Below are 27,950 nucleotides of genomic sequence, written 5' to 3' on the forward strand. Positions count from 1 at the left end.
GTATACTAAATGTATTTATTATATGGTTTTTCATACAAATACCTAGAAACCATATAGTTACATTTTTACCATGGTATTGAGGTGCTATATGTGTGGTTTTAACTTTGGTTATCATGATAAATGTATGCTAGTATGGAAGACCAATAGTTAATTTAAAAAAAACTCAAATCATTAGAATAATTAAATTTCATCATATAAAAATTAGGTTGTTACAATTTTTGATATTGAATATAAATTTACATCTGCACCCTAAATGAAGCTACTTCTACTGTCAACTCAAGATACTGTCAAATGTGCATTTCTAAGAGACAAAAAAAATGTAATATTATTAATATTGCAACCTGCACTGCATCAAAGTCAGACAACACAAACCTATTTCATGATTAAAAACAATATCATTGGACATACAGAAACTAAAAAAATACATTTTATATAAAGATATTAATTTTGCTAAAGGAAAATGACTGGAAAATAATTTTAAAAAAAACGTGACGTTTTTGTCATGTTCTGACCAAAAATAGTCATTTAAAACAGACAATTAACTGTCTGGTTTCTACAATTTTTACTTAGGAGCAAAAATATGCCTTTAATCTTGAAAGAAATAAATATTTGAAATATGTTGTGACAATTATCAATATCAACCGATATGAACATTTTTATTGCAATATTTTTTTGCCCATATCACCCAGTCCTACTTAAAATATAAACATATATACAAAAAAACCCACCATTTTAAACATAATCTAAAAAGTGTGAAATAAACTTACAGCATTCACATTTTCATTATTTTCCCCTTGAATTGGTCAATTAAAAAAAAAAATAACTGTCCCTCAGTTATCATTTCCAACAGATTTTGTTATTATAAAGTTTTAAAATAATAGATTTTATCAAAAGTAAAGTGTCAATAGATTTAATATAAGACATGATTTGTGACAACAAAGAAAAATCAAGGTACTGTTAATATCACTTATGAGCAGAATCACTTTCAAGGTATACAAAAATTATGAAAATGCCATTTAATTGTATTTAAGATACATAAATTGCTGAGAATGAGCTACTTTATTCCAAAAATGCTTAAAAATGTAGTTCCCACCTCAAAATTGAATAGCGATTTGAGGTGGTAATTACTTTTTTTTTTTTTTTTGGTTCATGTATATATAGATTGCTAGACATTGTTGGTAAACCAAATAAAAACACTAGCCAGTATAAAAGTTTGTATTAAGAAAGTTTAATTTCTCTGCCCACAAGTTCTTGTAGTTGAAGAAACACCTTTAAACGGAATCAGCGAAAGGCGGAATTACAGTGATTTGAGCTGTTTCAGATATGAAGTGACGGTCCGCAGCGGTGTGTTGTCAGCCCAGTTGTGGATCAGAAGTGATGCAGACAGACAGAGAGGCAGGGTCCGTGCTTTTCCCTCTCCTCTGTAATTAGTGCATTAGTTAATAGCCCCTTGACAAGGATGACCCTTCATCAGGCTGCACGCCGGCCGCTGACTAGCCAACCCCGCGATCTGATTTTTGCATCATCACCACCGATTCGAACAAATTGAACCACCAGGGCTAATTACGGCGGCTAATAAAGTGCAGGCGGCGGCATTGCCTCGGTGCAAAAGCCTCTCCATCGTCTTGCATTAGACTTTCATCAATCATGTTTTCAAACTGATATATCTCAGCGCCAGAATACCAGCACACAGCCTGGGCCTACATTTATTTTCTCTCTCTTCTATTTTAATGTTGCTTCAGTAATTGCTTTTCCAAACCCCCTCTGCTAGACCCCCATCTCCATTGTCCCCCCGCCGAATATCGCCTCTAAGCACAACCAGAGTGGAATTTTTTTAATTATTGTTGGAATATTTAGCCTAAAATGATGCTTTGTTAGTGGCTGCTCTTGTTAATCACTGGCAGAATAATGCATCACCGTGATATGTGTGATATATGAGGTGTGTTTAAATGCGAATGATATTCATAATGAGCAATAAATAAGTGATATAAAAGTAGGACAACCTGCTTTGACTCCAGGATAGGAAATGGCATGTGAGTGTTTCTATTACGCACACACACACATATGCTCATATTCCAGACCGGACTACATTAGTGACCAAGAGCCTCTGGGTGATTCACTATATCCATTTTATAGGGATATAAAATCCCTCGGCCCCTTCATTTGCCACGTAATAAACAATTCGCCTGACATGCCGCTCACTTTTTTCTTACATATGTATCAATTAACTTTACACCACCTTCTATTATGTCAGCATTTCCTTTTTTATCGTCATTCATATAAATAGTAAATAAATATAATGCATCGCGATTGATTTGAAATGGCCTTTGCGTTAAACGGTAAGAAATTTAATATCATCCTTCAGCAGCAGAGATAATTTAACAATGTCGGTCACGAGTGACTTAAGTTATTAAACCCAAACTTCTGAACGACAAAGACATATATAAGATGACTGAATTTCTTGCTATTGTGAAATGTAAAGACACTTTATTAGATACAAAATCAAATGTGACCCTGGATCACAAAACCAATAGGAGGCATGGGTATATTTGTAGCAATAGCCAAAAATACATTGTATGGGCCAAAATTATAGATTTTTTTATGCCAGAATCATTAGGATATTAAGTTAGATCATGTTCCATGAATATATTTTGATATTTTATCAAATGTAATTTTTGATTAATAATATGCATTGCTAAGATCTTCATTTGGTCAGCTTTCTCAATATTTAGATTTTTTTGCACCCTTAGATTTCAGATTTTCAAATAGTTGTATCTCAGCCAAATATTGTCCTATCATAACAAAAAACGCTTATTTATTCAGCTTTTAGATGATGTATAAATCTCAAATTTACACTTATGACTGTTTTTGTGGTCCAGGGTCACATATTGTGAGATATAAGATATCTATTCATACTCTGAGACATACATTTATTGTGATTTTTTCAAAAGTGTATTTTTAAGTATATATAGAAATGTGCATTGTAATGATAAATGAACACACCTCTGGCTTTAAGTGTCATTTTTACACTCCAGCAGCAGAAATCTGCACCTTCGTTCAAGCATTTTTTACGCTCATAGTTAAATTTTAGAAAAAGCACAATGCAAATAACCATTGTATCGTAGGGCAGAGTGAAAAAAAGCTCTGACACCCATTCTTTTACGCCACTTCCTGCTTTCTTCTATGCGTGTTTATTCAAATACGAGCTGGTTACCGCTGTCATTCTGACAATGAAAACAGACCCTTGTGAATTTCATCTGTGCTGTGGCTCATGCAGCTACTTGAAGGCTATTGGAGTTTTTGCATAGCAGGAATTGAAGTTAGTTTTTCCTCTTCACAGTCTGTTTGAATTAATGAAATCAGAATTACTGTACGTTAGCTTCCAAGGACAGGGATTTGTGTTCACGTGTCAATTACATGAGACTTGTTGCAGTTCAACAGAAATCTCATTTAGATGCCATGCACTAGGTCTCTTCAATAGAGACAGAAGGATTACTTTAGCCACACAACATTACGTAATTGTACGAAAACTGCATCATTCTGGTATTGCCAGTTAATCTTGTTGAAATTGCCTGTGTGTGTTAGCTGATTGAGAGCCATATTAGGGTCAAGTCACCTGAAATAACTTGATTATGGCATGTTTATGATTTGCAGTGACTTAACTGTCAAATATATAGCATTCTGAAGAGAGCAAAGGTGTAAATTAAGGATTTAGATCATGCATTCTGTTGATAAAGCACAGTGATTATCCACAAAATAAATTTGTAAAATGTAAGTTTGTCTACTGATAAATAATTAGATAGTCCTGACATCCCTTCTGCAAGATTTTAAGTTAAAAAAAAATAATAGACTAGCTAATACTTTTATTTAATATTATTTCATAATGTAATTTAACAAAAAAAAAATGCTGTTCAAAAAATATTATGCTTATTAGAATGATTTCTGAAGGATGATGTGACACTGTAGACATAACTACTGAAAATTCAACTTGGCCATCACATTCTGAAATATTTTTAAATAGAAAATAATTATTTTAAAGCATAATGATATTTCACAATATTCACAATTTATCTCACCACCACTTTAAAAATGTATTGCAATTTATTTATGTATTTAGGTGCATGTGGTCTTCTGAGGGAATCATTTTAAATTTCTTTAAAATAAAGAGACTTTTTCAATGTAAAAAACCAAACAAAAAACAATAGGTTTATGAAATGCACATTTCATCAAGCATTTCGTTAAAGTGAAATTATCATGCATTGCCATGTCAAATTGGGCTGATTTGCAGCATATAAAGAGCTTCTGTTTTTCCCTTAGACTGATTAAGTTTGACTGATTTATGTCTTTATAGGCCATTTTAGTGTAAAAGTACATACCAAATGTGACCCTGGACCACAAAACCAGGCTTAAGTAGCACGGGTATATTTGTAGCAATAACCAACAATACATTGTATGGGTCAAAATGATAAATGTTTCTTTTATGCCAAAAATCATTAGGATATTAATTAAAGATCATGTTCATGAAGCTATTTTGTACATTTCCTATCATAAACACATCAAAACTTAATTTTTGATTAGTAATATGCACTACTAAGAAATTCATTTGGAAAACTTTAAAGGTGATTTTCTCAATGTTCTGATTTTTTTGCACCCTCAGATTCAAATAGTTGTACCTCGGCCAAATATTATCCTATCCTAATTTCTGAATTTAAAAAAATTGACCCTTATAACTGGTTTTGTGGTCCATGGACACAACTCTATCCTGCAAGTTTTTTTTTTTTTTTTGTCTGTAACACTAACTCATTAAAACCACATAGCATTTCACATGTTACCAAGTCTACAATAGTGTTCATTTTGTCAACAAAGACTATGACAAAAAATGTTCGTTGATGAGCTTTTTCCCATGACCGAGATGGCGAGACGAAGACAAGATGACAAGGTCAATAACTGAAAATTATGACTATATCAACATGCAATTTGCAAGAAAAAAGACAAGACTAAAATGTATTAAAAAAAATGAAAACTTTACCTAAAACCTCTCTTTATTTTCGTCAAAGAAAAGGAAACAAAATGTTATTGTGGACAGCTTTACACACCTCTACTACGCGAGCTTTCCTGTGTGGTTGCCAGAGTTCAAATCCCCGAATCAGAGCTTCACTGTTACAAGTTTACATTTTCTGCTCGGTGTATTGCCTATTTTAAGCAATCTGGCAACCGCGCACTCGCTCTTGTTTTAGCTGTTTTAGCGATCTACATGAAAGTGTCATTCAGCCGGTCTGTGTTCTGTCATGAGATCTCGACTATATTGTTTGCGATTGTTGTTGCTGAATAAATGCATTTACTCAACTGCTGTTGTTTTAATAAAGAAACATAGGCTATTGCAATGTGGAATTATTGGAATTACTTTTAGGAATTTCACTGTTATATTATTTTTTGTTTTATCAGTTTAATAATGTAGACAGAGAGAATGCGTAAGTCTTTGGTATTAACTTATATAATAAAAAGCCTATAATAAATCAGTACACTAGATCTAGTAAAATAAACCATGTGTTTGCGCCCACATTCAAGTGCAATACCTACAGTGCAAAAGTAAATTTCTCAAATGACAACAATCATTACGATTATAGTTTTGAGCAAAATTAATTTTTAAATATTATACAGCATGACGAAAATTTGACTAAGATTTTATTGACTAAAACCTGACTAAAATGCTCATACATTTCAATGACTTAAAATTAACTAAACAAAAACAAGACAAGGCTGACTAAATATGATAACTAAAATGTACATTTGAGTAAAACTAAACTAAATTAAAAATGCCTGCCAAAAAAAAAAAAAAAAAACAGTTAATTAATAATAAACTTATTGCTAAAATGTCATGTTTTCATTGAATAAACTAAACTAAAATACTTAAGGATTTCTTCGACTAAAACTAAAATGTTGAGACTTTTAGTCGAATAAAACTTGACTAAGACTAAATAGGATAAGATTGACTAAATATGATAAGGACATTAAACACGGGACTAAGACGAAGACTAAAACTGAAAATAGCTGACAAAATTAACACTAGTCCACAAACAACAACAAATCCTTTAATGTGGATTTGTGCAGTCAAAAGCACAAAGGGTACGTTCAGTTCCCCTTAGAGTGAGTCAGGAGTAGCCACGTATGAAAGAGTCCTCTGCCATTTCCCTACCGGCCTGTATAGAGCTGTGCAGTGGGAATTACGCCGTCAACTTCTCACTAGCTAAAATAATGTAAACTCATTCCGGCTGAGGCCCAGCTAAGATGTCAGCGTGTATGAATGCGAAAAGTGCATTGGACGCATTAGGACTTGACAGGGGCCCTTCTTGAAATAAGTGAAATTAATGGAGCTCTTTTCATGTACGACAAGGCCGCGGCACCCCTTTCAGCCTGCTTACAGTCAGAGAAAAGTCAATACTTTTTTATTACTCCGGGCTGACCTACCTTCTGCACTACAAGTGCTAGCTGTGCTAATTGGTTTCAGTTGTGAGGAGAAAAAAATAGAAAAGCTTCATTCCGAAGAACATTGGAGCAAATAAATCAATCTCATATTTTTATCCCTTGTCTTTTTTATTGGGTAATGTTGGCGAGAGAGGCAACAAATGCTTGGTTAAAATATGGGTTCCATGGGCTAAAAAGTGTCTAAGTGCCCTGAGTGCTTATCTGAAGTCCGCTGTTGTTTCACTGCTGTTATGTAGCTGTTAAATGAAACACACTCCGAGGTGAAAGATAACAAAGAACATGGGCTACGGCTATTTTAAGAGAACAGGTTGACGTGACAAATAAGAACATCAGCTAGAGGAGAGATTCATTTTATACATTCAAAAGGACTGAGGGCACTTTAGAAGTGTGTCTGGCTGACTCCAATTAAGGGCATTTGTTAATGTTAAAGTCGCTTATGAACAGATGCTAGAATTATAAAAAATATAATATTTGACTGAAGACAGAATAAATATTTCATATATATAACAACATTAAAATGTTCATAATTGTTTTTTTTTTCATTCAATCATCTATAAATAAAATTAATGTAAAATTGTAGAATTAATATATGTATTAATAAAATCATTAGACTTGAACACACACAATACCTTGCATCAAAAAATCACAAATAATAAATGATAATAAAATAAATGTATAAATAATACATTGTTATAGCTTAAATATAAGTCAATATATAATATTTTAAATTCTGCAGCATTCTTTCATTAATTCATACAATTATTATAAAACTGTAGAATATAATATGAATTCATAAAATAATTTGACTTAAAAGAACACACACACACACATATAATAAAACAAATCACAAATAATAAATAATAATAAAATAAATTAATAAAAAATAAATTGTAGTAGCTTTAATATGTTAATATATAATTTTTATATATATTTATAATTTTGCAGCATTTATTTCTTTATCAATTCATTCGTTATTATTCTTTTAGTTCATTTATAAAACAATTGTAGAATATAATATATACTAATAAAATAATTTGACTTAAAAGAACACACACATCCTGCATAAAAAAAAATCCCAAATAATAAATAATAATAATAAATTAATAAATAATAAATTGTTATAGCTTAAAATTTAAGTCAGTGTATATGCTATATATTTTTTTTTATATATTTATAATTTTGCAGCATTCATTCATTTATCAATTAATTCATTATTATTCATTTGTTCTTTTTTTTTTTAAAAAATTAAAATATAATATATATTAATAAAATAATTTGACTTAAAAAACACACACACACACACACACATCCTACATTACAAAAATCACAAATAATAAATAATAATAATAAATTAATAAATAATAAATTGTTATAGCTTACAATTTAAGTCAGTATATACTATATAATTTTTATATATTTATAATTTTGCAGCATTCATCAATTCATTCATTATTAATTATCCTGCATAAAAAAACAAAAAGTATAAATAATAATGAAATAAATGTATAAAAAAATTTATATATATATATATATATATATATATATATATATATAATGTTGCAGCATATAGTTCATAAGACAATCAAACAATCAAAATATTTGACAATGATCTGTATTATGTTGTTTGCTTAATTCTAATGTCTTTTTATTTAATAGTCAGTACAAATTAGTGTTTCTGAAATGTTTCTGCTGCCCCAATTTCACCTCTGACCATGAGAATGAGTTCTGTCATTCACAGTCTTGTAAATGACAAGAATAGGTATTGTTGAATACCTCCTCTTCCTCATTTACATGTATCTGCTCCTTCCTCTGGCCTTTGACATTGTTAGATTGCGAGCTTAACTAGTCTCTCATCCCCCTGTATTAACCTTAAACCAGTCGTAGTTCAAGATAGCAGTCTACACCAACTGACATCATTCATTAGTCATCTAATCATATGTCTACAACTAAGCCTTGTTATGGAGCAACTTTAATTTTTTATTTTTTTTTAAAAAACTTGATATTTGTCATAAAGCGAACATTGCGAATAAATCTATTTATTTCTACTTTGGAGACGGTGTCCTTTTGCGTTTCTTGTGCAGTTGTTAGAGTTAGTGTGGGGTGCTGTTTACAAGGACAGCTAGTTGCAGCGTTTCCTGAGGCCAAGACATACAGATGATTGTCATGGTGGCGTACGCTGACTGACAGAGGGATCACATGCATGCCTGCCAGAGGGAAACAGTCAGCGCCCCAGTCTATGACATTAGTTTGTCCTTGCTCAACTTCTGCTTTTTTTAGTCTTAAAAAAATGAAATATATAATTAAATCGCCTTCCACCCAACCTCCCTTTCCTCTTCCCATTCTTATAACTCCAGCCTGTTATTTCCATTTCAACGCAGTAGTGCTTCTCACAGCCTCTTCTATTGAGCGGTTGTGGAGATGAAGGTGACGTGTTTTAGACCAGGTCAGCCTCTAGGGGGGGTCACTGAGAGCCACCGTGCTTCGAGAAACGCTTTAAGACAGCCTGAGTAGCTGCTGCAGCAACTAGGCCACTAGCAAAAGCTGAATCCAGTCCAACTAAAAATATCTGACGCAGATATTTTGTGCAGTGCTGCAAAAAAGAGGGCAGGATTTGTTGTGGCTCATGTATTCATCATTAACTGGCTGACTGGGAAAATGTATTATAGCAGTGATGAAGAGCCAATGCTAGTCACAGCAGCTACTGTGAGGTTAGCGTGGTCATCCAGGGATACAGGGAAGAGAGCGGAGAGCGAAACGGTAGTGTTTCTTTCTGCGTGTAGCCATTTTAAACACCTTTTAACCCCTATTTTTACATTTAAGTGGAAACAAAAGAGATACAATCTTAGTATACTTGTAGTGATACACAGCACAGTTTGTCAACTGAACAAACTTTTAGTACATACTGTAAAACTTTATAATAGAAAAAACTAAGTGTTTGGAAATTACATGATTGGCATGTCTGTGATATACTGGCCATATGTCCATACTCTACATTGGATGGACGGACAGAATGGATGGATGGATTGATGCACAGATGGATGAACAGACAGACGGTTGGATATGTAGGGATGGATGGATGGACGGATAGATGAATGAATGGACAGACGGACAGATGGATGAATTATTTGCATGATCCATGTCATATGATCCTTCAAAAATCATTCTAATATCCGGACAGATAAATGGATGGAAGGATGGATGGACAGATCGACAAAAGCATGGATGGATGAATGGACAGACGGATGGGCGGAAAGACGGATAGATAATTAAATTATTTGCATGATCCATGTCACATGATCCTTCAAAAATCATTCTAATATGTGGACAGATGGATGGATGGACTGATGGTTGGACGGACGGATTGGATGGATGAATGGACGGATGGAGGGACAGATGGGTGGACGGATGGACGGATGGGTGGATAAACGGACAGACGGATGGACGGATGGGTGGATAAACGGACAGATGGATGGACGGACGGATGGGTGGATGGACAGATGGATGAATGGACGGATGGGTGGATAAACGGACAGATAGATGGATGGACGGACGGATGGGTGGATGGACAGATGGATGGATGGATGGTGTATTTGCATAATCCATGTCATATGATCCTTCAAAAATCATTCTAATATGCGGATGGATGGATTGATGAATGAAAATGGATGGGTGAACAGACAGACGGATGTTTGGATGGATGGATGGATGGATGACAGATGAATGGATGGACAGACAGATGGATGGTTGGATGAATGAATAAATGGATGGATGAATGGATTATTTGCATGATCAAAAAAAATTTAAAATCGTAGCTTCATCGGAATGGTACGAAACTTAGTGACTTTTATGGTACTTGGTATATGAACACACAAAAAAATTGGGGACAGGATTTGAAAAGTCTAAGTGGTCGTAAAAAAAATAGTCACACTCAGGGCCTTCGGGTCAAAATGACCGGCCATAGGAAGTGAATGGGAAATTGGCAAAAATATGAAAATACAGAGTTTTTTTGTGCATACAATCTACAAATCAGCCACAATCCAGAAAAAAAGCACACAACAGTGAAGGGGTGACTCTCTAAAACATCAGTAGTGCAAAACACTACAATACACTCACACACACACACACACACACTTATACACACAAAAACACACACACACACAAATGAATGTGTGTCATTTCAAAAGCTAATTTTGGGAAATGTGTGAAATAGAAGCAATCAATGTAAGAAATAAAGTGCACAGCAATGAAAGCATGAGACTGTAAGCCATCAAGGTTGCAAAATAGACACACACACACACACGCACACACACACACACTCACACACAGGGAAATATGAGACTGTAACAGAAGAGTTATTGTTCATTGAATTTTACAAAAAATAATTTTAATGAAATGTTCAAAATAAAAAAATTGTTATGACTGAAAGAATTGCATTTTTATTAAGTTAGAATTAAAACAATGGGTAACAAAATGCTTTCCATTGGTTCTCTTTCTAATGCAATGTTCAGGTTTGACTGTATTATAAAGTAAAACTGGCGCTTCAAATTACCAGTTAAACCAATCAAACAAACAAAAAACTTGGCAAATAATAAATAAAAATAGTCTTTGATAATCTCATATGATATATTAAAATCCACAACCTGAAAAGGCAAAGGCAAATATGTGCAAAAACAACTAGAATTCACAAGCCCTTCTACAGAGAGCAGTACATTCATCTAGTGATTAAAATATGATATTGCTTGATAATTATGCTCACTACACCACCAGATAGCACCAATCTGACTTCAAAAAATTGTTTTCTATAGGCCAGGGCTCTACTTTAAACTGAAATACAGCATTAATTAAAAAATAATAAAAATTATATATATATAAAAATGTTCTATTATATTCAAAGGGAAAAAATAGATCATAATTATTGCATAAATATTAATTATTATCATAAAATTCTCTCAAAACACCACAGTAAAAAAGAAAAAATATTATTGAACAAAAATACATTTGATTGATTTTACTGAAAAAAAAAAAAATAATGATTTCAGGGGTCCGGTCACTTTTGACCGTGAAGTTCCTGAGTGTGACTGGAAAACGAAGAACCCCAGAGGGTTAAAAGCATAGCATTTATTTAAAATAGAAATCTTTTGTAACATTTGTAATGTCTTACTGTCACTTTTGAACAACTGAATGTATCTTTGCTAAATAAAAGTACTAATTTCATAAATAAATAAAATCTTACTGACCCCAAAAGTTATTCTCAAAGATTTTAAAGACACACATCTGAGATAGGTACTTCAACATAACTGAGAACTCATTTATTCTCCTGAGCTGCGAAAGAGCGAGCTCTGAGCAATAACATTCTCCTTTTGAAGCATGTGTATTCTTGTGTGTGTGTGAGGGCTAAATGGAAAACTATAATAATTGCTCCATCTCTGCTGAATGTAAAACATTTTTTCAAACTGCTGACATCCAATCAATGTGCTTATCATTTCAGCCCTTCAAGACCATCTTCACTACCTGCCACGTCTTTGACAAGTTTGGACGACTGTACTCCAACGCTGGTAATATTGTATGAGATAGCCGAGTGGAAAACAGACAGAATCAATAAATAAATGAAATTAAATATCCAATCACGCATCATTTGTTTGTCTGGTTCAGAAAGTGCGAAGGTGAGATGAGGTGAAGAAAACATTCAGAGTAAAAACATCTCGTCCTCTTAGCATAATTACATGCTATTTGTATTACGCACAATTGCTTTTTGCACTCAATATCTGCAGTGTTGATGAAAGAATTCTTTAACAGCAACAATTTTAAACCTGGAAAAGAGACTAATGAAATTCCTCCATTAGTTTACGCACTCACAGATGTCACACGCGGATTCTTACATCACTTCCATCAATCACCTCATAGCATCACTCCCGGAATCAGTCGTTTTGAAACATTTCCCATGCATTGTTGCCACAGAAAATAAATGTCATTTAATTTCAGTGAGTGGGAAAAGGTGAAGGCACTGATCCAGTCTTCTGCTACAGAGGTTTCATTTCCACAAATAATTCTGAGTGCTTCGTTCTATTGTGTGTATGTGTGTGTGTGTGTGTGTGTCAGGGCCTACAACTGTACTAAGCCTTCTGGCCGGCATCGCCACCAGCACCCCGTTGATGAATCTGAGGAATGGGCAGCAGTAATTTGGAGATGCAAGGGCTATCTCTTTGATTGCTCCTGGTCTGAGGTAGTCCATCACTTCACAATAACTCACCCTGCCGCTGACTCCTGCCTCCGAAAAAACCACGCTTTTCCATCAGGGCGATTAGAAAAAGCCCTAGTTGGCTGATCTGATTACTCCCTGTTTTAACGCTAAGTTTGACCCCATGTTGGGAAAGCAGCACCCTGCTTATGGCTACCGGACATGTTGCGTTAGGACTTTGTGATGGTTCATGGAAAAGCTTTCACTCAGATTATTAGCTGACGATGTAGCACCTGGCCTCAAATGACATAGTCGGTGCGCAGTTTCTGAGAGCATTTCAAAAGGCATTATTCTCCCTTATCACAGCATGACCTGTAAATACATGTTTGCCGATTCATTTATTAGATCATGAAATAATGAGACTTACAGTAATGAAGAACTTCACAGAAGCACCAGATCTCTGAGTGTGGGCTCACATAGAGTGCTTTTTGATGGGCTATCTAGACAGGTCTTGGCTTCAGCTCCACTGTGGAGCCCAGCCAACACGAACCGAAGAGAATGAGGCACGCTGACGGCGGGACGTCCTCTTCACAGAGTGAAGCCATATGCAAGAGAGAGGATACGCCACTGAGGAGGGAAAGAATGAAGAAGAGCGGTAAAGCTTGCTGATGAGTAGAGACAGGGAAAATATGAAAAAGCCTTGTCTTCATATTCCTGTCTCAGGGAAAACTTTTTCCCTGGCCAGAAGGGTGTAATAGATATGAAATATGATTTTCCTTTTTTCTTTTTCTGGATACATTCGCTTCTTAGTTATACTATTACTAGATGTCCAGATCTTTTTCTAAGTATGTTTTTTTAAAATATGACCACTAAAAAGCATTGATCCTATTTTTTAAAAATTCATGCATGCATTTCTTTTCTTTTTTTTAAATTGTATTATGCATACACTACCAGTCAAAAGTTTTTGAACAGTAAGATTTTTAATGTTTTTTTTTTAAAGAAGCCTGCATTTATTTAAACCAAAGTACAGCAATATTTTTACTATTTAAAATAACTGCTTTCTATTTTAGTATATTTTAAATTGTAATTTAATCCTGTGATCAAAGCTAAATTTTCAGCATCAACATCCAGTCTCCAGTGTCCCTCAGAAATCGTTCTAATATGCTGATTTGCTATTCAAGAAACATCTATTATTATTTATATTATTAAAACAGTTGAGTACATTTGTTCAGGATTCTTTGATGAATAGGAAGATCCAAATATCAGCATTTATCTGAAATAAAAAGTTTTGTAACATTATACACTACACCATTCAAAAGCTTGGAGTCAGTATCTTTTTTTTTTTTTTTTTTGGAAAAGAAATTATAGAAATTAATACTTTTATTTAGCAAGGGTGCTTTAAATGGATCAAAAGTGATGATAAAGACATTTATAATGTTACAAAAGATTTCTATTTCAAATAAATGCTGTTCTTCTGAGCTTTTCTATTCATCAAGAAACCTGAAAAAAAATCCTACTCGGCCGTTTTCAACATCATAATGATAATAAATGTTTTTTGAGCAGCAAATCAGAATAGTAGAATGATTTCTGAATGATTACGTGACTGGAGCAATGTTGCTAAAAATTCAGCTTTGAAATCACAGGAATAAATTACATTTTAAAATATATTCAAATAGAAAACAGTTATTTTAAATAGTAAAAATATTTCAAAATTTTACTGTTTTTACTGTACTTTGGATCAAATAAATACAGGCTTGGTGAGCAGAAGAAACTTCTTTAAAAATTAAAAATCTTACTGTTCAAAAACTTTTGACTGGTAGTGTATATAATATACCTATTTTATAATTAGGATTTCTGAAAAACTAAATTCACAATTCAAAGTGGGTCAGATTTAAAATACTACAAATTAAGTGAAAAGTATTTTTTTCTAAAAAAAAAAAACATGACCACAAAAACATATCATTGAACTTATTTTAAACAATTCATGCATGCATTTTCTTTTTTTAAACCATAATTCATCATTTTTCATCAAAATGTCTTCAAGTGAAATTACAGACCTCTCTCTGGTAACTTATGCCTGACGTCTCCAATAAATTGTCTATATAAACGCCATCCCTTTCTTTTAATCAACTCCCATTTCGATCTGCCTCCCTCCAATCAAACCAATGGAAAGAACCAAGTCCCCACCCTACATTTTTATCAATAATCTGGTACACTCCAAAATATCAGAATATTTTCCACTTATCATCAAAGTTTTCTGTTATCATCAAAAAAACAACAACAACAAATCCAAATGTCAAACCTGACTATAAATTTAGTTCACAAGTTTAAAAAAAACTTGGAGTAAACAACTTCTTTAACCAAAAAAAAACATGTCTTGTTTGTGAAATACTTTTGATATTCATCATGACTGTATGCGATAAAACTGGCAGAAGTTCTTTCTAAAGAACATGAGCTATCATTCATTCTTTCTGGCTTTGAGAGAATGACTGTGTGAGGCTGGTGGTGAGACTCTGGGTCTGTCTGGGGTTTAGGGTCAGAGTCATCATTCAGGCCATCACTCACAGAGAAGAGAGGGGGTCCAGGCATGGAGGGTGGGGGGTCCTACTACTCAGACTCGAAGCCAATGGCTTGTGTGTTCGGGGGAGCCGGCGAGAGAGAGAGGGGGTCAGAGTGCTGACAGTGAAGTGATGGGCTGTCTTAGTTCACCGCTGAGCCACAGCAGGACGTGTCAGAGTTGCAGGCTTGCTGCCCGCGCTGGCTCGCCTCCTACCTGTCTGTCCACCCCGACCAGCTTCTCAACTCACTTAAAAATCCAGCACATCTCTCTCTCTCTGTCTCTCTCCTACTTTTTCCTTGTAATTAACCTGGAGATGACACCGCATGCAAATGGGATACAGTTTTAAAGGGGTAGTCCACCCAAAAATGAAAATTCTGTTATCATTTAGCAAACAGTTTCAGTTTACATTGGCTTCCATTATTTAGTTTACCAAGATTCTCAAAATATCTTCTTATGGAAGAAAGTCATACGGGTTTGGAAGGACACAAGGATGAGTACATGATGACAGAATTTTCATTTTTGGGTGAACTATCCCTTTAAAATTTACACTGCCCTCCAAAAGTTTGGAAACGCCCTAGAAAAGTGGGGTTTTGGACAATATTGGCATGAATCCTTTTTAATTTGTGATAATTTTGCACTGATATGGGACAACACAAACTATGAAAACATATTTTATTACATAAACAGTTTATACATAGAAATTTTTTTTTTTTTTTCGATTCATCAAAATATCCACCATTAGCAGCTATTACAGCTCTGCATAATCTGGGCCTAAATTCATTGTATTGTAAACTTAATTGGCAATCTATTGTTGAAGCTATTAATTTATTTTAGAAATTAATGGTTACAAAGTTGTACTGATATTAATTTATAAATAAAACAATTTATTGGGATTAAAATCTCAAAATAATTTCTTAAAATAATAATAACAATTATAATAAAAAATAACTTATTATTGTTTATTATATTATTATTATTATTATTTTTAAATTGATTTTTGAAATGTAAAATTGTTTCAAAGTTTGTTGCACTGATATTAATTTATAAATAAAACAATTCTAAAAATTATCTCTTAAAGTAATAATAATAATAATAATATTATTATTATTATTATTATTATTATTATTATTATTACTACTACTACTACTACTACTACTACTACTGCTACTACCAATATTATTATTATTATTATTATTATTATTATTTGAATTGATTTTTGAATGTTACAATGGTTTCAAACTTTGTTGTACTGATATTATTTTAAAAATAAAAGTATTCTAAAAATAAAAATGTTTAATCTAAAAATCTACAAATAAAACAGTTCCTAAAATAAAAATTATAATCTATTAAAATAATAATAATAAAAATAATAATAATAACTGTTATTATTATTATTATTATTATTATTAAAATATTGATTTTTAAATGTATAATTTAGTAATAATAATAATAATAATAAATAGTAATAATTACTGTTGTTATTATTAGTAGTAGTAATAATAACTTATTATTATTATTTCAGTTGTTTTTGGAAAAATGTGTTGTATGTTGTAAAACAATTCTAAAAAGAATACAAATAAAAATAAATAATATAAAAATTAAAATCTCAGAATAATCTTTTAAATAGTAATAATAATAATTATTAAAATTTATTTTTGAAATTAGTAAGTTTATTGTACTGATATTAATTTATAAATACAATAATTAATAAATACAATTCTTAAAATGTAATTAAAATCTCAAAAAAATCTTATTTTGGGGGTTTGTACATTTTAGCATTAGAAGTTTAGAGACTCAAAAATCCTGCTTAGCAGAATGAGAGGGAAAGATGTTTACGTTTTTCTCTTCTATATAGCCGGGGATCTTATTATCCCGAAGTTTAAGCTAATGATCGACAATTAAGCATTCTTCAGTGCATTTGTGATTCTGAAGGAATTTTGTCTGCTTCAATACACGGTTAAATGCCAAAATCTGTGTTGCCGCCTACAGTAACACATCGGCTTTCATCCATCTTTCGGAAACCTGGAAAGCGTTCGCAGCCTTTCATGCAAATGCATCTCATTTGAGACTAACGCACGGCAATCTGCAAAATTAAAAGACACAAATCTCCTCTATCGTCCCCTGAGCGGAGAATGAACCTTAAGTAGAGACTGAGCGCTTTGTAATCTGCGTTAATGTGCTTGTAGGCATGGAATTTGAATTGTACAGAACGGAGCGGGCGAGTCGAGATGAGAGCCCGCCAGATGCTGTGGCAGATGTGTGGCCCAGCTCACTTGGGTGATTCCATAATTACATTTCGCATGCAGATACGAGCAGGCATTTCATGCTGCTTCAACGAAAGCCTCGGCCCTTCTGACTTCCCTCAGACTCATGCATAATATTGTGACAGTAGCGAGTGTGATTTACTGATCATCCTATTGATTTATGTGTTTCAAAACATCAGCTGCAAGCAGCAACAGATGTTTGTGGTCTGCTATCAATCCATGTTTTGATTGTGTGCTATTTTAACTTAGATAAGATGGGTCAATTGGAGCTCGAGAGTGTGGTTAAGCTTGATTTGTGTTATGGAAATGTTCAATCTTTGGGTTAATGATGATTTGTAATCGGAGCTGTGGCCTAGCATTTAGAAACACTTTGGGCGATATGAGTTTAAATCTGGTTTGCATCATTTTCTGATACATCTTCCAAATTTATCCCCAAATATCTGACTGTCTCTCTTTCAGTAAAAGTGATTATAGAATTTTTAGAATAATGATGCTAGAAACTCCCATGACTTTTTACCACTGAACACAAAATTGCCATTTTCCATACAATGAAAGGAATGATGTTGAAATGTGGGAAATCATGACTGTCATTTTCACACTGCTAACAGTTAGCACACATTTCAACGTATTTATTTATTTATTCATTCTAATTACCATAATGCAAACAAACAAACAAACAAAAAACTCATTCTTCTGAGAAAAAATATAAAAAAATAAAATAATATTCTTGTCATTTTATCAAATATTTAAAAAATATATTAAATATTATAAATTATGTAATTACTTTTAATAATTAATATTACTATTAATGACATCATCATCATCACTATTATTATTTATTGTGTTTAAGCACATTTATCCACAGATTCTAATTACAATAATTCAAATAAATAAATAAATAAATAAATAAATAAATTTCATTCTTCTGAGAAAAATATTGAAAAATATTATTTTTAGTATTCTTATAATTTTATACAATTTTTTTTAAAATATATAAAATATTACTTTTCATAATTATTATTACTATTAAAGACATTATTATTATTATTATTATTTATATATAATTTTTCATACAGTGAAACGAATGATGTTAAAATGCTGGAAAACATGACTGTCATTTTCACACTGCTAACAGTTAACACACTTGGCAACTTATTTTTGTTTTATTTATTTATTTATTTATTTTTTATTTATTGTAAGCACATTCATTCTAATTACCATAATGCAAACAAAAATAAATAAATTTATTGAAAAATATAATTTTTAATATTCTTGTGATTTAAAATATATTAAATATTATTAGATATGTAATTGCATTTAATAGTTAAAAAATATTATTTGTAGTATTTTAGTATTCTCATCTTAACTATAGTTTTATAAAATATTTAATATAAAAAATATTTAAATACTTTATTATTATTATTAAAGTTCTTCTTTTTCTTCTTCCTCTTATTATTATTATTATTAAAATTGCAAATGTATACAGCATGACTGCATTTGTGCTACTGCTTTTCATATATATTGATTAAATAAATAAATAAATAAATCTTTTGATCCTGGGGTGACAATTGCTGTTTTTTTTTTTTTTTTTTTTTTTTTTTGCATTAAGCACATTTACCCACCAATATTCATTATTGGAATGCAAATAAATGTTTAATTGTTATTATTTAAATGTAAAAAATACATACATAAATAAATACATAAATATTTTGATTTTTGTTAAGTGTGACAACCGAGTAAGTTGGTGTTTGTTGCTGCATTTATTAGTAAATTAAGAACTTCTAAACTATTAAAAGGTGTTTTAATGCCACTGGTGCCCCTTCAAATAAAACCGATTCATGACACCCGTTGGGCCAAGCGGTGTGAAAATGATGCTTTCACAGATGGCATGTGCTTGCACACCATAGCCTTGAGCTGAATATCATGGTTCTCCAAAATACGCAGACTAAGATAAACAACATAATGTTGTTATCAGTGTTGTTATCATGCATGGATTAGCTGATACATTCTTGCCTCTGTAGGACATTTACAAAAAGCCCTTTTGTTTTACTTTGAAGTCCAAACACACAGGAATCTCCACACACCAAATCGGGATCCAAATGGAATCCAGCAGCTCAGGCGATGATGAATACCGATCAGAAGAGGTATTGACAAGCATTTGTTCTGCCTGCTGCATCACAAAGAGACAGGTGTCTGTCTTAAACAGGCATATTGACAGGTTCGTACCTCTGGCAATTGTCAGCCGCCTGAGTGACAAGACATTATTGATAGATAGGATGTGCTGACATGCCTTTAAGAAGAGATAGAGAGAGAAAACAAAGAAAGAAAGACTTTTGAAACCCGCATGATCTCTCACAAAGCAGCAGACTTGAGAAACCCAACATCTATTGTATCTGTTTGAGAAACTGTGTGTCTGCCTCCTTCATGACAGCAGCGGATTACTAATGGTCAGGATACATGAGTTGGCTGAGGTGGATACCCTGACATAACAAGAAATAAAGATGATGCTAATGGGCAGTGGAGGGACGTGTCAGCTGTGGCCCGCACCGAGCGACCCCGGGCCCTGACGCTGACCCTGGGCTCTGGCAGGGTGGACAGGTACAGCTCACCGTGAGGCTGTGCCCCTGCCTGGCTCCGCTCAGAGAATCAATCAGCCCAGCTGTCAGAGACTAACCTGAGCAGACAGCCAGGCTATGGAGAGGTAGAGAGAGACGCTCCCAGTGGGACTCCACATGCTTCTACCACCAATACTGAGAACCAGCCGAACAGAAAAACACTCAGTATCTGCAATTCTCTGGGTGAAAAAGTCATTTAGATGTCATAGTAGTGAGAATTTATTTAGATTAGCCTTTCTTTGCTGATAAACCACTTCTCTGCTGGTGACCACTTTACATGGCTGAAGTGTAGTATTTCTGGTTATCAGTTGAAGGTCTTGAGTACTTACTTGCTGATTCTTTGCATTGCCATATTGGTCAAGTTAGTAGTCCAGCAACAGTTAGACATAATCATCTTGTGCAATTACTAATATATATAGCAGATAACGCATATGTTATTTTAAAAATCCACATCATTTTATACATATTTTGGACTATGGAGGGTGCCGTTATTTCAATGACATAAAATTGGCTGTACTCAGTGAGCTATTGCCACTAACTGTTACTATTTTTACTGCAACAAAACCGAAAAAAATACGGATACAATGCCACATTGTGCGGCTTTTGGCTGTCATTTTCAGTCAAAGGGCAACAACAGAACCGTCCTTACTGCTTTTCCTATCGATAAGAAGAGGAGCAAAGAATGGGAAGATGCCTGTGGGCGAATAAAACTTCCTAAAGACCCGCGTATTTATTCTCTTCACTTCAGGCTTGGTGCCTTTGAGGCTTTTGGTAGACCACAGCCACTGAAAGAGTTTACAAAAGGCAGAGACAAGAAACGCTAGATGCCATCCTGACAGGATGTAAACATGTCGACGCTTGTCATGACGCCGCAGTCACTGAAAGAGTTTCTCATCGCAGATTTCATTCGATATCTGTTGCGTTTAGACTCCTTGTGGGGAAAAATTGATGATTCGGCATTTGGTTAAACCTCTGCTTATATCCACCGCCACCTGTAAGCTCTTTCAGTAGCTGTGGTCATCATATCAATATTTTATTTTCAGAGTTGTGTATTCTGAATTGTGTTGTGGTAAAAAATAGCAATGGGTTGCGCCAGTAGCTCACCAAGCGCAACCATTTGGCATCATAATGGCACCCCCCCATATTCCAAAATATGTATGAAATAATTTGATTTTTTTTTTTAAATATTGTAAATTTTTCATGGGTTTTTTACTACATATTTTAGTAAGAGACGTCATTTATGTTATATTAAGCCATACACGTCTTAATACCCAGAGTTCCCTTTAACATTTAGTTTGAATATCCCTTTTTTAATGTTAAAGACTTGTATGGCTTAATATGATATAAATAATGTCTCTTACTGAAATATGCAGTAGAAAACCCATGAAAGACTTACATTATTTAAAAAATCCATATTGTTTTATAAATATTTTGGACAACAGAGGGCACCATTAATTCGATGACGTGAAATGGTTGCACTCGGTGAGTTACTGCTGCTTCCTGTTGCTATTTGTACCACAACACAACTCCACATGCTACTGAAAGATGACCACAGCTACTGAAAGAGCTTACAGGTGGCGAAGCGTAGGCTTAAATCAAATGCAATACCATCGATTTTTCCCCACAAAGAGTCTAAACACCCCCGGATATCGAATGAAATCCGCACTGAGAAACTCCTTTTTTTACCACATTTTAACCACAACACAACTTGGAAAATAAAATACTGATACGATGACCACAGCTACTGAAAGAGCTTACAAGTAGCAATAGATATAAGTGTAGACGTACCATTAATTTTTCCCCGCAAGGAGTCTAAACATCCCAGGATATCGAGTGAAATCCACGTTGAGAAACTCTTCAGTGGCTGCGGCGTCATGACAAGCATCGGCATGTTTACATCCTGCCAGGATGGCATCTAGCGTTTCTTGTCTCTGCCTTTTGTAATCTCTTTCAGTAGCTGTGGTCTGCTAAAAGCCTCAAAGGCATCAGGGCTAAAGTGGAGAGAACGAAGAAGCAGGTCTTTAGGAATTTCAAATCTTTTTATTTGTCCACAGACACCTTCCCATCGCTAGGAAAGCAGTGAAGACTTACATCAATTCTCTTGTTGCCCTTCGACTGAAAATTACGACCAAAAGCCGTACAATGTGGCATCGCATCAGTATTTTATTTTCCAAGTTGTGTTGCACTAAAATAGCAACAGGTAGTGCAAGTAGCTCACTGAGTGCAACCACTTCACGTCATTGAAATAATTGCGCCCCCATATTCCGAAATATGTATAAAACGATGTGGATTTTTAAAATAATGTAAATCTTTTTATGGTTTTTCTACTACGTTATATTAAGATTTACAAGGCTTAATAGGCCGTTATATATTTAATAGAAAATGTTACATAATCACATAAACATAAACCCCGATATGGTAGTCTAGAACAGCGGCAACCAAGTAAATCCACCTTAAAAAGCGCTTGCATTAGGCCACGCTTGCATGTACGCTTTCTCTCCCTCTCTCTCTCTGTCTTTAGCATCTGAGGCTCTATGACCTTCTCTTCTCTGGCTCCTGAAGCACACACCCGCATCTACACAAACACTGACACGTCCTGCCTAAGTCCGTGTCTTGCATCACCTCAGGAAACTTGTGGCTAATTTCATTATTTTTGGGGGGGAAGCAAAGAGAGAATGCAAATGAGTGCAGACAGCTGGTGCCTTCCTGGTGGCGAGGAGTGATGGAGGGCCCCAAGGCCTCGCTCATCAGCCCCTCGTCCTGCTTCCTCTTTTCAGACAGAAGCCCACCGGGGAGAAGGCGGGGAGGCCGCTCCGACAGCGGGACCAGATGGTCCGAGAGGTAAAAAGCGCGGCTCATTCAGTTAGCGCGACGCTATCGGTCACCTGGGCGACGGTGCTAATGCCTGCGCAGCCTACGGGCGTCCGATGAGCTCGAGATGCGGTGCTTCTTTGCCGGCCCCCCTTGTGAGGAGAGATAGGCCTTCCAGTCAATCACACTCTCTCTCACACACATGTACAGAACGCATGAGTGTATCGTGGCTGCTGCCTTCTGGTCTGTGACCTGCCTCCATTTGTTTAGAAAGCTCAAGCAGCTGTGCAACGTTTCCCTGTATAAAGATAAATGCGGATCTTTATGTATATGCACATCTTTATATAAATGTTCAGGACTCGCAAACTGCTGAACTCAGCACTGGAGCTTTTGTACTGAACCGAAAGAATAGCTAAAAATGCTTATGACAATATTACAATTGGAATAAATGTCCTAAAGTAGATCAAATTTAAGGAAATGAGTTCAGTTTATGTGTTGAAAAAATACACTTGATTTGTTGCAAGTGTATTACTATTGTTTTAAACATGAAAAATTTGAATAAAAGTTCATATTCCATATATTCATATTCCTTAAAATTTGGCATATCACTTTTTTAAAAAAATAATTTATATTATATGAAAGCCAAAATCACCAAAAGCAAATCACTGGTTAGATATTTAATGAAAAAAATATTACTTAATCTCTATGAATTTTGTTACATTTAAAAACACAAATTTCATGTCAGGTCAAGTGTTGTACTGTCACTGTACAAAATAAATAAATAAATAAATCTTTATAAATAAGTATATTTATAGTCTTAAATTAAAATAAATAAATATTATGCAATTAAATATATTATGAATAATTTTAATATATATTAAAATATACAACAAATTATAAGTAAATATTACTTAAAATTATTAAAATATAAACCATTTTTAAAATGGTTATAATATTTCAAAATATTACTGTTTTTACTGTATTAAAAACAGTCTAGCCAGACCTTGTTCAAAATAAATAAATGATTAGTTATGAATATTAATGCATATTAGTTTTAATAATATTTTATTAAGCTGTAGTTTTTTGTTTGTTTGTTTTTAAGGATTACCTATCTGACGAAAAATTTTCATATTTGTGTCTGGACCAAAAGTCTACTGTCCAAAGAACATCCAATTATTATAATAACGATAAAGTACCCTGGTATTACCATGCTGTTTTGGACACACACCGTGGTAAAACCATGGTATTCATTAAAGTACACTGGAGTTCAATGTAAATATCAGGACACACACATATGTTAATTAGTAAATACCAGGTTATTACCATGTGAAAAAAAGGTACAAAAGCTGTCACTGTGACGGTACCTTTTCAAAAGGTGCACTTTTGTACCTTTTAGATAGTAGTATGTAGTAGTATGTACACTTTAAGGTACCAATATGGACTTTTTAGGTACAAACGTGTACCCCAGTGACAGCTTTTGTACCTTTTTTTCTAAGAGTGTACCATGGTACTCACACAGTACATTTTTTGTAAGGCTAGACACTTTCAGTTTTCACGCATATAGCTGTCTTTTAGATAATTGTGCCAATCGCATTCCCATTAATGACCTTGCCTTGAAAAGGTTTGACCAGTGGTCTATAAATTCACACTGCGAGCCCTGAGGCATGGGCTGTGTCTTCATCTATTTGACCCTTGACTGCTGATTAATTAACATATTCCTATTTCCCACCTTATTTTGGACATGAGCGTAAGTGATGTCTTCAGGCAGCGAGATGAGATAGGACTCCGCTGTCAGGTGTCACACAGCGAAGGGGTGAAAGGCCACATCCACAGTGCCCATCTACTGGCCTGCCACTGAGAGAGTTGTCAAGTCGTCTCGCGAGCGTGTCTCTCTTTCCCTCCGCTGTTTGACATCTGCCAGCCAGCTCCAAACTCCCCAGCCTCCCCGTCCAAACAACACTCCATTTACAAACACAACCGCTGTCCGCATTTCCCTCTCATCAACATTTAGATATAGCCATCATTTACTGGGCCGGGCCTGTCAGGTAACATATGGGCGTCAAGGCACAGCCTGTGAGAGAAAAAGGAGCTGGGAGAGAGAAATGAGCAAAGGAGGGGGTATCCAAGTGAGATGTAGGGGTCAAATACATTGGATGAGATGGCGCAAAAGAAATCATGATATCTAATACGAGAAGTAAGATGTTAAAAGGTGAGTTCACCCAAAAATAAAAACTCTGATGTATTTGTAAGACGTACGTTCATTTTCAAAACACAAATTAAGATGTTTTTGATGAAACCTGAGAGCTTTCTGCTACACAACAGACACTTTCAAGGGCCAGAAAGGGAGTAAGGACATTTTTAAAACAGTCCATGGGACATCAGTGGTTCAACCATAATATTATGAAGCTACATGGATACTTTTTGTGCGCAGAGAAAACAAAAATAACTTTATTCAACAACAACTTCTCTTCTGTGTCATTCTCTGCACATGGACTATTTTAAGGATGTCCTTACTACCTTTCTGGGACTTAAATGTGGTAGTTGCTTTTCTGTCTATGTGGATTTCAGCAAAATTATCTTTATTTGTGTTCCGAAGATGAACGAAGATTTCTCACACAAAGCTATTACATGGCTTCAGAAGACTTTAAATATTTAGTGCACAATACATTTTCAAAAATCACTTTTACGACAATTTTAAGGTGCATTTTCATCCATTATTAAGTTTCAGATCATCCTTTGAAATGCATTTTTTTGTTTTTCGTGGAGGAAAGTAAGTTATAAAGGTTTGTAACAACATGAAGGTGAATAAATGGTCGAACTAATTCTTTAAAACGCTTTCTAGGTAGGGAGCTCACTAGCTGTTGGAGCAGCACAAGTGTGTATGTATTTCCTACAGAGCAGGGGAGGGGGAATGGAGTGGATTAGCTTTGAGATTCACTCGAGTGCTGCCGCAGGACCTCCAGCAGCCTTCTGATCTATCAAAAACTGATGGAAAGACACAGTTCAATTTGTCCCACTTTCATAAAAGATAATTAACCTGTCAGTCTTCACACCATAACAGCTTCATTAGATTGGCAGTGGGGCACAGAGCAGTTCAGGTGGAGCTGAAAAGGATGTGTCCCAATCTGAGCCCCCTCTCCCCTCGCTAAGTATGTGTCAAAATATCAATGTAAAACAGACATGTGTTGGAAATAAACACAAGTGACATCGTACAGTAATGGCTTATGTAAAACAGCGCGCGTGTGTATGGAAGCGAGAGGGTAATGCAACATGGAAATGCATGAATAGTATGAGGAGAAATCAATTTTGTGCCGCTGAAGAGTGAAGTAGTTTTGAAAGGCCTTATGGTGCGAATAATGCAACGCTGTCTAAAACGAGGGTCAAGGGTTCAGTCTATTGTCGCCTCTCCATAATCATATAAATGATGAGACTTCAAATAGTGATGTTCTGAAAGGGCTGATCATAAAGAGTCAGTCATCCTTCCAGAAATCCTCTGAGGACCGCAGCATTGTGCCTATACTGACCCACTCTTATTCCTTACCATGCTGGGCTATAAACTATCAATCCATCACACACACATCATTTTACTATCAGTATTCACTGCCCGGGTAAATACCCTTTTAGAAGGAACTTGAATTAGTGTTTCTTGACATTACACGACTTACAAAATAAAAACTGTACATAAATGCAATTACACTACTATTCAAAAGTTTGGTATGATTTTTACTCACCAAGGCTGATCAAAAATACAGTAAAAAGGGCCCTCGCACCCGGGCTCAACACCACCCGGTAGCTTTAGAAAAACGGAGAACGGTAGGCAATATGCATTTAAAGTGTTAAATATAAAAAGAATGTAAGTCATTTATATGTGCTAAACTTTCTGCTGCCACCTGGTGGTGATATGATTATTATTGAATATTGGCCTTTAGATGTCTTCAGACCAGGACTCTTACCAAACGTAAAGTTTGGTGCAGATTAAACATTGCATGTCTAAGTTAGTGTAAAACAAATAATTTTCTGTTGCTAGCAGGTGGCGCTATGATTATAACTGAATATTGGCCTTTAGATGTGTTCAGGCCAGCACTTCTATCAAATATGTGAAATTTGGGGCAGATCGGACATTGTATGGCTGAGTTACAACAACTTCTATTTCCATGGCGAAACATCAAAGTTTGTCAGGCCACCATGGACACGCCGTTTGACGAAAACTCAAGATCTTTGCAATTTAACCTCACAAATTTGGTGTTAATCTGTTTAAATCTCTAGGACGAGTTTGTTTAAATACAACACCTGAAAATGGCAAAAACATAAAACTTGCTGAGAAAATTCAAAATAACAGACTTCCTGTTGGGTTTTAGACTTTGTACAGGGGGACTTTTTTTTAGGTATTGGTGTGTTATATGTGTCTACCGAATTTCGTACATGTATGTGAAACATAGCTCGAGGGGCACTTCGTTGAAATTTTATGGGTGGCGCTATCGAAGGATTTTGCCACACGCACTTCTGAAATCCATATCAGATGTAAATTGTCACCACTTTTGGCGTATGTGCAAAGTTTCATGAGTTTTCAAGCATGTTTAGGCCCTCAAAAATGCAATTCATTTGAGAAGAAGAGTCTGAGCATTTCCAATTGGGTCCTCACACCACCGGTGCCCTAATAACTACTCTTTATTTAAAAATATTTAGGGCCCGAGCACTGCGCTCCTTCTTCTCCAAAACGAATAGGATTTTTGAGGGCCTAAACATGATGCACTCATGAAACCTTGCACATGCCAGAAGTTGCAAAAATGTATGTCTGATATGGGTTGCAGAAGTGGGTGTGGCAAAATGGCTCAATAGCGCCACCTATACACTTTCAACAAAGTGCCCCTTGAGCTACGTTTCACGTACGAACTTTGGCAGACACATGTAACACCAATACCTACAAAAAAAGTCTCTTGGAGTAAAATCCAAAACTTAACAGTAAGTCAGTCATTCTGAAATTTCTTGGCAAATGATGTTTCGTTTTTGCCATTTTCAGGTGTTGTATGTTAACA

The 27,950-nt window shown here is 34.6% G+C and overlaps 1 protein-coding gene and 1 long non-coding RNA gene across 2 annotated transcripts in view; one reads left to right on the forward strand and one right to left on the reverse strand.

Annotated features, from left to right (window-relative positions):
- Positions 1 to 12,071, forward strand: part of spata17 (spermatogenesis associated 17) — a 42,734-nt gene extending 30,663 nt beyond the window's left edge. Inside the window, exon 10 of the mRNA XM_051133270.1 lies at positions 11,975 to 12,071. Coding sequence (XP_050989227.1) covers positions 11,975 to 12,055 — 81 coding nt within the window. The 3' untranslated portion in view covers positions 12,056 to 12,071. The remainder of the gene's footprint in view (positions 1 to 11,974) is intronic.
- Positions 1 to 27,950, reverse strand: part of LOC127179609 (uncharacterized) — a 105,376-nt gene that overhangs the window by 17,453 nt on the left and 59,973 nt on the right. The gene's annotated exons all lie outside the window — the stretch shown is intronic.

Source organism: Labeo rohita, chromosome 17 (assembly GCF_022985175.1).
Source record: "Labeo rohita strain BAU-BD-2019 chromosome 17, IGBB_LRoh.1.0, whole genome shotgun sequence".
NCBI classification, from domain to species: Eukaryota; Metazoa; Chordata; class Actinopteri; order Cypriniformes; family Cyprinidae; genus Labeo; species Labeo rohita.